This window comes from Martes martes, assembly GCF_963455335.1.
Source record: "Martes martes genome assembly, chromosome: 2".
NCBI classification, from domain to species: Eukaryota; Metazoa; Chordata; class Mammalia; order Carnivora; family Mustelidae; genus Martes; species Martes martes.
Genome location: NC_137889.1, coordinates 194,819,177 through 194,833,029, shown reverse-complemented (window position 1 = coordinate 194,833,029; position 13,853 = coordinate 194,819,177). Strand labels below are relative to the sequence as shown.

The following is a 13,853-nucleotide window of genomic DNA, read 5'->3' as shown; positions in this document are numbered from 1 at the left end:
GTGTGTGTGTGTGTGCGCAGCACATGCTCATGTTTGTGTTTGGACAGATGTGAGACTGTACCTTCCAGTCTGGAGGAATCTGGTCATGTAGGTCTAGTCTCCATCAACTTCTGTAATTTTGCCATTATCTGTGTTTGTAGTTGTGGTCATCTGTAGCCTCCGTGTGCCCAGAATTTACTCCCAGGAATGATTTAACATTAGAAATACATCGGAGCACTTAACTTTTATGTTAAATCCACAGTTTCCAGGGCTCTCAAGGGTCATGTTGTGGTCCCTTGGATTGGAACACCATAGCTTAGTTCTTTTCTGGTTCCAGTGACTTAGTTTTAAGTTTAAATGTTCCAGTGTCATCCTGGAGAAGATGTATTTAGTCACTGTTTGTGGACCACTTTGAGAACTGGATAAGATTATGAACTTTGCCCCCAGATAAACTTGTTTGCTCAAACTCACACTAAATTTGTCTTGAAATTTCAAGGTTTCAAAGATCCTTGAGGTATATCCACAGACTCCTCAATTAAGAGATCCACTTGCATTCAAATGGCTTTATTGTGCAAGAAACAAAAAATTAAATGTGACATGAACGTAAAATGTGAGGGGAGAAGAGAAAGGAACCAAATCCATCAAAATCACATTCTTTCTTGAATGAAGGAAGATGAATGACCAAAGGAGAGTTTAGAGTAATCATTCGGTTTCATCAAGACCTATAAAAAATGATGACAGTTTAGAGATTTAGTTCATAGTATGTTAACAGTTTTCATGTACATTTAAATTATTTGTCTCTTATGTCTGTATCCAAGCCATTTTATCAAATTAAATATTTAAATTTAAATATTTAAAATTGTCTTATAGTAACTGAAAATAATTGACTTCACCTAATATTGACATCAAGACAATGTCCTTAACATGTTTCTTTATAAGTGATATTATATACTGGTTTTAACTTAGAAATCTAGGTTCATAAATTTTGAATAATTGTAACTATTGAAATAATGATCATTTCTTTAAAAGCATAATCATGTAATATTTTAAATCAATGCAATATATAACTGTTACTTTCATGTTGTCTCCATTAATTTTCTCATTAAATTTTAATAAGTCCCAAATTTTCCCAACATCTTATGTTTTTTTCCCCTACCACATATGTCCTATTAAAGAGCAAAGAAATAATACAATTTACAGATACCCTGACCTAAGAAAAACATAGTGTGTTTTCTATATATTAGACAGTCCATATAGAAGTAGATAGCATGGTAATTACACTTTACTATCCAAAACCAGACAAGTTTTATTTGGTTCCCAGTTTTGAACTTCTGGGCTGTGGTAATTTACTTAAGATCTATGGGACTATTATTTTTCTTTTGTAAATTGAAGATAGTAATATGATCCATATGGTTGCTATAAAAATATTCTGAGGTAACTATATAAAATTTTTATCATTTAGTAAGGACAGGATACTGTTTAAAAGTAAATTTTGGCATTTATTGATTTTATTTTTTTCATACAGTTTGTGGGCTGATCAATTTTTACAGTCATTTCACAATATGCATTGTAGAAACCAAAATTGAGGGAAAATAAAAGTTCAGAAAGAGTAATGACTTACCTATAGTCACAAGATGGAAGAAACAGCCCTCTCTGGTCTAACGCTATTCCCCTGTATCACAGGTCAGTGTGTTGTATTTCAGATTATATAATAATATAGACAGTTGTGATGCACTGAAAATATTTATTGCAAAGAAACTCAAAATTTTGTAACTTTCTCCCCAAATTATTGCACACTCCGGTCATTTTCTATTTTATTGAGCTTTCCCTTTAATTTCTTTCCATAAGTTTCAAGTTTTTAGACTTTGCCATTATTCATTGATCCAAATAATAAATGGAAATGTTGGCATCATGTTTAAGGTTCTGAAAGTATTTTTAAAAAAAGATTCTGAAAGTATTCTTTTAGTGTGTATGTGCTTTTTAAATTAAGAATTACAATTCTTCCATGGGCTCATCTTAGAATAGTAATTTTGAATGCTTAAACTTCATGGATCCTTTCAGAAATGATGTCTGAAATAAAGAAATGCATGGGAAACATTTCCTTTTACTCGATTCTAGGCAAAATTAGAGTGCAAGAACATGGTTAAATGTTTAAAATGTTTTTAAACTCATATTCTATATAGATAGTCTCAGAAAATTTATTTTTGAGATAAGAAAAATCACAAATTTAGCATAGTATTTCACTCTGCTTTCTGTGTGTATGAATAGGAATGAACTAAAACTAGTAGATTCTAGGAGTGTTCCAGTTGTTGAAATAAGATTTGATTAAAAAAACTCTAATTTTTCTGCATTTTGTAAAATAAGATGTTTCATTTCTTATTGGAACAGAATCTAGTATATCAATGCTATGGTACCATCAAATTAAAATTATGATGAGCCCATTTTATCTGCTCCTATAACAGGCTTAATTTATCTATTATACTAGTTCAGATATTATGATTGTACTGATAAATCCATGAATCTTGTCTGCACTATTTACTTTTGTCTTTTGCTAACTTACCTGTGTTGTCTTCTTTGATGTTTCCTCAGAGTTTTTAGACCGTAGGTGAGGTCACTGGAATTGTGGTAGTCTCAGGTGTGCTCGTGATGGTGAATTCTGAGGAAGCATCTGAAGTGACTACAGTGTTCACTGTTGGTTCAGTGGTAGGAATAAATGTAGGCTCCACAGAAGCAATAGTATTGATGGTAGGGATGCCTGTCTTATCCTGAGTCTTCTTTGGGGTAATGGCAATAAATGATGGGTGTAGGTGTGGGGGACGTACCACGGTGGGTGGGTAGGCATTTGGCAGGACTTGCCATTGAGGAATTTGGGCATGTGGCCTAACCGCAACTGGTTTTGCATAAAATGGATAAGGCACATATTGATGATTAATTGGTACAGCTGGCATGTGTGGGTAGTAAGTAGGCTCGTAGCGAGGATAGTTATTCAGCACATAATGAAATGGGATATACTTGGCAATTTTCTGATTGAACAGGCTTTCATCATTCTTGCGGCACTGTAAAAAGAATACGTTATGCAGATGGTATTATTGTAGGCTAGAATATAGAGATATCTTAAAGTATGTATTTTAGTGTTTGACATTGAGTAACTACAATATTGGAAGTAGTGAACTCAGCAACCATATTATTTTTTATAAGACACAGATTTGTACACTTCCCTTCTATTTTTTGATTTTCAACAAATACTAAAAATAATATTAGTTTCCAACAAATTAGATGAGGTAGTTCATGATGTAAAACCTTGTTGCCTAGGTCTTGGCATACATGAAAAGTGCTCAGTAAATGTTGGGCATTATAATAAGAACAACAGCTAGAATAATCTCATGGAGATTTTTGACCTATGGTGCACAAACATAGCACAAAGAAAGGAATATATGTGCATATATATATTTTCGTATATTTGTGTGTATGTATGTATGTATTCTTACTACATATTTGTAAATATTTACAAATTTTATTTATCTAGAGACTAGGCTTAGGGCACATTTATTTTTTTTCTAAACTAATTATAGCAGAATAGTAAAATAATGTAATTTGTACTTTGGATTCTTTTCAGCTTCATGTTGTTCATTAAAGATCAGTTAGGGAATTTACCATTTTTATTTGTCTTTGTTGGTTGTGTGCATTTATAAAAATATGTCATTAGGTCTTTCCAGAAGTAAAACAAATCAACAAAATTAGACTGTAAAGCAAGTACTTCTCATGAAAGGAGACATATGTAAATGTGTTCTTTCAAACATATGTATGGAACAAGAAGAGGAAGTAAATGCAAGTGTATGAGAAGTATTCAGAGACAGATCAGAGAGGGATCTTTCCCCAAGTCTTCAGTGAGGAGAGATACTAAACTTTACATTTGCTTTCCTTTATTCCCAATATTAAACTCTGGGATAGTTTTCTCATGCTGCAAAATATACATGAAAACCAAAAGCACATGATTTGGTTTAGAAGAATCCAAGATTTTCAGATGAATATTGAGGTTGATTCATATGATTGGTTGCTAAAGTGATATTTTTTTCAATGATTATTAAATTATTTTGTGGGGTTTATTAGTTTTTAGGTAGAAGGCACTTAAATATCATAGACCTTTGCATAATATTATACTTCAGAGTTCAAGTCTCTACTAGAAATAATTAAAATAAACTTACAGTTGGTTGTTCCTGGTTTTGCACCTCTGCGCCCTGCTGAGTTCACAAAAATAAGAAATAAGTTAAAAAAAAGCATTGGGCAGAGTCCAGATTTTTTTTTTTTGTTTTAAAAATCTTTTGTACAAAAGACAAAACATGATTTCTTTGTTTTTATTTTGATATTATAAAATATTATAAAGCATTCTCCATGGTTATTTAATCTATAAGACTTGTGAACCACTCAAGCTGGGACAGCAATAAACTAATTAAAATCTTTAAAATCACCACTGGGGAGAAGAAGAATTTAACTTTGAATATAATATGATCATCTGACTCCTATGCAAAAAATATACACGATATTTGCCTAAATGAAAAATATTAATAACATATTTTGTATTGAATGTACATTGGAATTTTTTTTTGTTTTTTGAATATGTATTGTTAAAAAAAAGAGGCACGTTGAGTATATTTTTTTCTGCTCTCCTAAGATGACATATGAGGTTTATTTAGATTTTAAAAAATTGCCTTTCACATAACATTAGTGTATAAATATTATATAGATAATAGTGTTTTTAAAATCACCTTTCATTTGTTTTTACAATAATTCTGGATCGCAACATGTATAGGGAATCGGGAGTGAGAAAACGATTTACGTAGGCATCTATATAAAGCTTTAAAAACTCACAAAGTCTTTATAAAGTTTTGAGATGAGGTCATAATGATGTGGGAAACAAAAGCAAAAGAAAAATTATTAAATATTCTTACTACTTACAGCCCACTGACAAGTTCTTGAAACAGGCAGAGTGACATTCCTCTAGGGACTCAATTACCTCAGTGCTGACACTTTGTTAAGGGCAAAAGGCAATCTTAGCCTGACTACCACGATCCTGTAAGTCTACTTTAACATATAAAAATTCCTTTGGAATTTCTTTTGTCACTACTCCTCCAAGATCCATGTTGGCAGTCATCCCCCAAGTATATAACCCACTGATATACATCTGAAGGGTCTTATGACTAAGGTTTTATTAGACAGTAATAAATTACCTTTTCCCAGCAATAGCTAGCCCCCTCAAAGTCCTGAAAACTTGGTTTCCAAAATTTCTTAGAGAAGTACACTATCCCTAACCCCCTTTCAACTTGAAAGTATATAATGGGCCACTCCTCATGACCCCCGTGCAGCTCTTTCTGCCCACAAGTCCTGTCCTGATGCTTTAACAAAACATCTTTTTGTACTAATTTGTTTCAAGAATTCTTTCTTGGCTTTTGACTTCAAACTCTAATGTCTTTACTACATCAATAACATTATTATTATTTTTTAAGTGATCTAGTTTTAGGGCTTTCACACATACTCTTTGGTATGAAAAGACTAGAAACCTTTTAGAAGATGTAGGTACAGAAAATCAGAAATTTGATAAAATATTAAAATTCAGGGTATGTTGAGATAGAGATTTCTTTACTCTAAATGTATTATATTGCTAGTTAAAAATTTAAAAAGTAATAGAAATATTATAGAAAGTTTGCCTACACTCAAAAATTCTGATAATCTAGACATTCATCTAGTATCAATTTGTACATATGTTCCTGGTATATGTTTATTTTAGTGCAATTCAAAGAGCATGATCTCATATTGTTTTTCAGTTTTCCTCCTGTTTTATTATAGTTGAAAAATGATTAATAATTATGTCATGAAATGTTTATTGCTAACCATTAAGCTTCTTTTAAAAACCTGTTCTATTATAAATAGATGAATAACATCTTTATACCAGTGTCCTTTTTAATAGTTTTCATAGAGTCCTTAAGATAGTTTTTAAAAAATGTAACTTTAGGGAGGACAAAAATTATTTGATTGGAATTATCAGATTGCTCTACCGAAGAGTTGTGCCAACTTATAATGCCTCCCGTAGGCTGTAAGGGTGTGCAATTCATTCCATAATTGTTAGTAATAAATATTTTCCTGATTATATTTAGAGAGAAGGGATAAATTAACACATAAAAGATACTATCACAAAATACATATAAATTTGACTACTCATAAGATTGAATGGTAAAATCTATAAACTTTCATCGTTCTTTTGAATTATGTGTTCAAGTCCCTGGGGCTTGAAGTCTCTGTGAAAATGGGAAGGAGTGTTCGGGAACTACAGCAGGCTCAAGTTGCTCAGAAAGAAGTTGCCATAGCGCAGGCAGTTGTGGATCATGTTGATACCGCAATTTATATTAAGAAATGTATAGTTGGTCTTTATTCTAGTTTCTGGACAATTCTGCTCCTAAAACCCTTGTAATTTCCTAAGTGATGGGAGTGCACTGGGGAAGAAAGTATCTTTTATTATGTTAATGCGGTGACATTTGGACCCCACCTAAGGATGTGGGCCAGTTGTCAGAGAAACCAACCACTTGATTTGAAGGTTGGGACTTTCAGTCCCACCCCCGATCCTCCAGGGACAGGAAGGGACTGGAGGTTGAATGGTTGCCAGTGGTCAGTAAGTCATCCCTACATAATGAAACCTCCTTAAAAGCCCAAAATGATGAGTTGGGAGAACTTCCAGTTTGGTGAACACATGGACATTTGGGGGAGTGACTTTCCTGGAGAGGGCATGGGAGCTCTGCACCTTTTTCCACATACCTTACCCTACACATCTCTCCCATCTGACTGTTCCTGACTTATATCCTTTTATGATAAACTGGTAATCTGATAAGTAAAACACTTCTAGAGTTCTGTAAGCTACTGTGGCTAATTAACCAAACCCATGGAGGAGGTTGTGGAAACTTCCCATCTATAGTCATTCTTCAGAACTACAGGTAACAGGCAGGGCTTGCAACTAGTGTCTGAAGTGGGAGATGTTGTAGGTCTGCACCCTTAACCTGTGGAATTTGACAGTACCTTGGGGAAGATAGTGTCAGAATTGAGTTGAATTCTTCAGCACTCGTGGTGTCCAAAAATTACTTGGTGTTGTATGAGAATCCACTGTCCCCAATACATATTGGAATTGTGTCCAGGAAAATAATTTTCTTATTTAAATTTTAATTCCTGCCCCTCAAAGAGAAAACCCAAGTTTGAAATGTGCTGGTGGCCACAATAAAATGGAACTTCAAAGAATAAATGAAATAAAATAAATTTGAAAGTCATAATAATCCAAATTTTTAAAAAGTTTGACTCTAAGAATTTACCTAAAGAATTACTTAATAGGTATTAACTTAAAAGCAAGTCTAAATTCAGTAATAAATGAATTATGAAACAAAGGCTAGTGCCTTTCAAAATTTATAATCTAAGAAATGGTCATACAGCTGCTTCTGTTTGTCTTCTTGCTCTTGCTATTGGCAAATAAGTGCCTGGGATTCCTGAATGAACATGAAAATGAAACAGAACAAAAGCCAAACAACAATGAAAGCAAGTAAAAAAGAAAATCAAAAGAAGAAGTCTAAATCCTTTTCCTTGGTTCCATAGCTTTAACATACAGCATGTAATTCAAGAAAATACTTGAAAACCGTAGAATGGTTTATGGATATTATCCCTGGGGAGGAGCCCATTGACGTTCATGGGAAGAGTATAACAAAAGACATAATGATGTTTGAATGGTGAAGGCAGATGTGTCAAGGTCTTTGATACTGGTGGAAAATCTTTAACCAAGCTCCTAAAGTTTTAAGGATTTAGTCCCTAAAGAAAATGGATCTGTGTAAGGTAGGAATTTAAAGGAATTTCTGATCCTTAACTATGATTTATATATTGATTCTTTAAGAATTATTTTAGAGCATTTTATAACTTAAAAATATTTCCACTATTTTTCCCCAAAATGTGTTTTCTGCATAGTATGAGAATTTTAAGGGTTTTTCATACAGAATAAAGTGTTATTTAATTCCTGAGAACCAAAAGCATATGCAGAAGAAGGTGACTTTAATTTTGTAATATAAAATAAAGTTGCTTTTAGAAAAATATAGCTAGAATGCAGTTTTTTTGTTCTATGAAGTATAACTGCACTTATAAATTTACATAATTAGAATTTTTTAAAAAAAAATTTGACAGAGAGAAAGAACAAGCAGGGGGAAGAGCAAGTAGAGGGAGATGGAGAAGCAGGCCCCCCACAGAGTAAGGAGCCGATGTGGGGCTCAATGTGGGGCTCGATGTGGAGCTCAGGGATCAGGACCTGAGCTGAAGGCAGATGCTTAACAGACTGAGCCACCCAGGTGCCCCAATTAGAACTTTTAAATAAAAATTTCTTAAAGTCTTACTACAAATTGATTAGATGAAATTAACTCACCAAAAATGGCAAGGCTAATGCAACAATATTCACAACTAGGAAAAAACTCTTCATCATTGCACCTAAAATAAAAATTAAAAAAAGTTAAATTAAAAGGCTCTTTTATAATTTAAAAGTGATTTGGGACAATTTTTGTTTGTTTGTTTTTGCTGTAAGGGAAAAAAAAGCTAGATTTATGGGTAGATTTAGCCAATGTGGAAAATCTACTTTATCGTAAGCTTTAGAAAAACCAAACTTGAGATTATCAGGGATACAAGCTTATTTTTATTTAAGATTATTTATTTGTTTGTTTGTTTGTTTGACAGAGACAGACATGGCGAGAGAGGGAACACAAGCAGGGAGAGTGGGAGAGGCAGAAGCAGGTTTCTCGCTGAGCAGAGAACCCAATGCAGGGGCTCCAACCCAGGACCCTGGGATCATGACCTGAGCGGAAGGGAGACCCTTAATGACTGAGCCACCCAGGTGCCCCAGGGATACAAGCTTTACCAATACCTAGCATCAGTTTTAGGAAGAGAGTTACAACATACACAAATCAGGGCAAGAGGAAAGAAAGTGGAAAATGCCACAAGTAGTTTTCTGCAGATAGAAGGTTTCAGTTAAGAGAATCATCCAATTCTTTGTGTAGGAGATGGCGTATAGATGGGATTTGTCCATGGAGAGATAAATAGGGACAAAATGTTCCCAAATAGGGGAGAGGAGAGAGAGGACAGGAAAGAGAGGGAGAAAAGAAGAGAGAGAGGAGAGGAGAGACGAAAGAAGAGGAGAGAGAGGAGGCAGCCTTGGGGATATCCATGGACATTTTGAATGGAGTAGTGTTTTATAAGAAGAGAAAGATAAAGGTGAAAAGAAAGTTTAGGACAACAAAAGGAGAGGCCTTGAATGCCAGGTGAAAGAGTTGGGCATGGTTTTTTAAATAATAGAAACTAGTTGAACCATTTTAGATTGGAGAGTGTTGAAAGTGTGCATTCCTTTGGAGGACTGCATTGTAGCCCATTCCCTATCTCTGCTTGTTTAACTGTGGCCAAGTAATTTCCCTTGCCTGGACCTTCTCTTTCTCAACTATAAAATGAAAGTTTAAGTTGTTTCTAAAATTCTGTAATTCCTTGATCGATCTAATGGGAACATGTAAGGGGGGGATGGATCCTGAAACTGCATTCTTTATAATACACTTCTGTAGTAATCATAAATGATGTTATTGATGGTTTTAATAAGAAATGTAGATATGACGATTACGGTAGCTTTGAATATATATAAAAAAATCAGCCTTGGGGCGCCTGGGTATCTCAGTCGTGAAGTGTCTGCCTTCGGCTCGGGTCATGATCCCAGTGTCCTGGGATCAAGGTCCCGCATTGGGCTCTCTGCTCAGCGGGGAGCCTGCTTCTCCCTCTCCTACTCCCCCTGCTGTGTTCCCTCTCTCGCTGTCTCTCTCTCTGTATAATAAATAAAAATCTTAAAAAAAAATTAGCCTTATCCTTAAAAAGGAATATAGGGTTGTCACACCTGCTTATTTGACACTTTTTAAAATAAATTATCTTTTTAGATAGATTTGTGTAATACTTCAAACTTTTAGTATTTAAGCACATACTGTACTTGTGAAGCAAGTACTAACTACATCTTGTTACAGCTCCTGTTACTACCATACTTGTAATAGACTTTAGTCCTGCAAACAGAGTTTTACAAAAGAGGGTCACACAGGCTTGGAAAGGAGAAACACATTAGACTCTATTTGTCTCCATTCCCAGCTAATAATGATTAAGAAGGCTGTCTACTAAGCTGACTTCAAAACTGTCAATGGGATATCAGTGGAACTCATAGAATCAAATCCATACAACCTACAGCAAACTCAAATTTCATTGAGAGGGTTGGGGTTCCTTAGTAATTCTTTACTTGCCAGTTAACTTTTTCAATGAAATATATTTGACATATAACACTATAAATTTAAGGTATACAACATGCTGATTTGATACATCTATGTATTGTAATATGATTGCCATTGTAGTGATAGTTAATACCGCCATCATGTCCTATAGTTACTATTTCTTTTGTTGTTGTTGTTGTTGGAATGATTAAGACCAAGTCTTAGCAAGTATCATGAATATAGATAGCAATTTTGTATTATAATCACCAGATAACTTAAAATTATAGACTGAACAATAAATTCCTATGGCAAGTAGGACTCCTGTCTAGTTATAACACACACACACAGGCACATGTGCGTACAAAAAATGCTCTGTAAATGATCGTAATTCCTTCCTTTTTAGCATAAACAGAAACCAGAGAGGTAAGACCGTACATTACTTATCATCTATTTAAACCAATTAATACTTGACTTTGCCTTCATCACTTGGGAAGGTAGAAATAATTTATGAAATAGTAGAGCTATTCAGCTTTCATGAGGATACAAAAGGCATGTTTTAAAACAATAATTATAAACAAAATTGTCACCTTCACATAGAATTATATTTGAAATTAAGGGATCAATCTGGATTGTTATTACATGTCATTTGCTGAAAAGTTAATCTTCGACATTTGTCTGTAGAAATAGGTTCTTTGTCTTAAATACCTTCTTTTTTCTTTTTTCTTTTTTAGTTTCTATGATTTTTTAAAAGTTTTAATCTAAATTCCAGTTAACAAGTAGTGTAATATTAGTTTCAGGTGTACAATATTTTGACTCAGTACTTCTATACAACACCCCATGCTCATCACAAGTGCACCCCTTAATCCCCATCATCTATCTCATCCATCCCCCCTCCCACCTCCCCTCTGGTGACCATCAGTTTGTTCTCCATAGTTAAGAGTCTGTTTCTTGGTTTGCCTCTCTACCTTCTTCTTTAGAATTTACATTGTCTTTAGTAATTTACCAGTATCAAAATTTGACTTTTACCCCAAAGTGAAGTTAAAAGTAAATTTGATTACAACATCATTCAGAATCTAAGGTTTAGGTTAGAAACTAACGTCAAAATCAAATAAGACATATTCAAACTTAATGATAAAAGCTAAGAGGAAGAAAATGTACTTCTAAAATAGCTTTGGTGATACTATTACTGACTTCTGTCTGGGTGTTTCAATATGATTACCTTTCCTTGTGCCTGTCAGGTCTTGCTTGGCAGTAAGTTGAGTTGCCCTCTCAGTTGTAGGGAAGACCCAAGGTAAATAACCGAAGACTTATTAAAGGGTATTAGTGCCTTGTACCACGTGACTTATTTTCCTCCTATATTTCACGAAAGAGGAAGATGACAAAAAAGAAAGATTCAGTGACAGCAGGGTAATCTTTGGGTCAATCTTAGTTAATGAAATTCAGAAGGGGAAATAGAGTTGTCATTCATAAAGGTTGAAAAGAAGACTAGTCACACTTTTTAAAGAATAAATTTTTATGTTTCTTAAAGAGATAAAGAAGAGTTATAAAAAATTAATTGCTTTCTTAAGTAATCCAACCTATTTGAATTTAAACTGAACTTAAACCTATTTGAATTTAAACTATTTGAATGTAAACTATTTGAATTAAGTAATCCATCCTATTTGAACTTACATGAAAAGTAGCTAACTACAACACTCCCATATTTTGAAGATTCTTTCACTTAAGAACTTGTATATCAAGTGATACTACATATATTATGAGCTCTAGTTGGTCTTTACAGAGTTACATCTATTGATTTCTAAAAATTAGAAAAATGACCATTTCTTATGCACCCAAGGACAATTTCTAACAAGTCAAATCTACATGTGAAATATTTTAATCAATATAACATTCATTTGCATCTGAGCTACAACGTATAGTTTTCAGTCAGTTCATGGTATAAACATTCAATATATATTTGTTCATTGCTTAAGCTCTTATGAACCAAATTTTATTTTAGATTTTTAGAGTTTAGTAATATAGGTAATACTCTGGATATACAAAATTAAATTATTGAATTGAGGATAATTGTTCTGTTTCAGGGGTAGCTCATTCTAAAATATATAGTAAGTGTCAGAAAACCATGAATATGGGAGACATTTTGGTAAAATACAGCTAACCAAATAATTTGCCTCAGAAAAGGGTATTTTCTTTTGTTTGCATTTCTCTGGGGGGAAAATTGTTAATTGTGCTATGAGGTCTTGGCAAGACTGAAGTATTTTCGGGAATCAAGGTAAGACTGCTGGAATACAAGAAATAATACTGGCATTGTAGCTCTGCCTGTATTCTTGTCTTTTTCTTAGAACTTTTCCATGTCTTAGAAAGTTAGGAACGGTGTTCAGAATCTTTGAATGAGCGCTTATTGAGTTTGTACAGAGTGAGTTGGGATTTTCTTTTTCTCAGAATAGTTGGCTTCTGCTGTTTGAAGAAAGATGGCAGATTCAGACTGCTCAAACAAGCGGCTAGAATAAGAAGACTGGCGTTTTATATGGACTGGTCAATCTCCAAATCATGAGAGTGTTCCTTTCTATGTGATAATTTCTCGATTATTGGTTTAGGGCCATAGAATGATACTGATTTTCAGCTGAGTCTTTAATTTAGAATTACCAGAACTTTATTTATTTTAATTTATTATTATTATTCAGAAGCGTCAGAGGCTCAGAACACCTTTAATAACATTGTTTTAGTGGGAAAATATATTTCAGTAATTCTGTTTCATCTGGGAATGCTAGGAATCCTTACCCATACCAAGAGAAAACCATTTCTACAGTGGGATCGCCCATCCACCTCAAACACTAATCTGACTTTTTTTTTTTTTTTTTTTGTAAAACTGGACATTATTTGTTGAACACATATTAGCTCAGGTACTGTTCCAGCCATTAGGGATAAATTAGTTACCAAAGCAGGCAAAGATCTTGCCCTTGTGAAGCTCATAGTCTAGCATTTACTCGAATACTAGTGACACTGAACATTCCCCGTATATGTGTTGACCTTAGGCAGTCTAGAAGAGCTAAAGAGTTTTGAATGACTGATGTAGATGGAACTAGGTGAACTCTATGTTGGAGCTGTTCAGACACTCTGGTGTTTTCCAAAGAAAAACAAAAGGAAGATCAGAACTGGTAGCTGGGATAGTGGTAAACAAGGTCTTAAAACTTAGTGTTTGCAGTTTGAAACTAGTCTTGTAGTCATATATTCAGTTCCACGGTCACAGTCTAATCCTGAGACATCCCTAGACTGTAGGAGGAGGACCAGGAGGCCTTCAATCAAGCTATGGCTTCTTCCTGTTTAGGTCCTAAATCAGTGTCTGTCTGTGTAACTGCATAGTGGAGCTGAGTAAGAGGTGATTGTGGGTTCATAAGTTCACATTCCAAGCACTATGAAATAATCATTTTGTGATAAGTAAGATGGTGATTATTGAAATCTGTGCATTCTTTTATCCATAACAACTTTTTGTTCTCTTAGCATTTTTCACATCTGGTATGTACTTTATCTCTCTCTTCTTTTCTTTTGGTGGTATTCACAGCATGTGTTTTTATT

At 34.0% G+C, this 13,853-nt stretch overlaps 1 protein-coding gene across 1 annotated transcript; it reads right to left on the bottom strand.

The window, feature by feature from the left end:
- Positions 1 to 2,573: 2,573 nt before the first annotated feature.
- Positions 2,574 to 8,476, bottom strand: CSN3 (casein kappa; the record flags this gene model as incomplete). The annotated part of the gene is made up of 3 exons (XM_080797099.1): positions 2,574 to 3,035; positions 4,185 to 4,220; positions 8,420 to 8,476. The coding sequence occupies 3 exons, from the start codon at positions 8,474 to 8,476 to the stop codon at positions 2,574 to 2,576; spliced, it is 555 nt and encodes a 184-aa protein (XP_080653225.1).
- Positions 8,477 to 13,853: the final 5,377 nt, after the last annotated feature.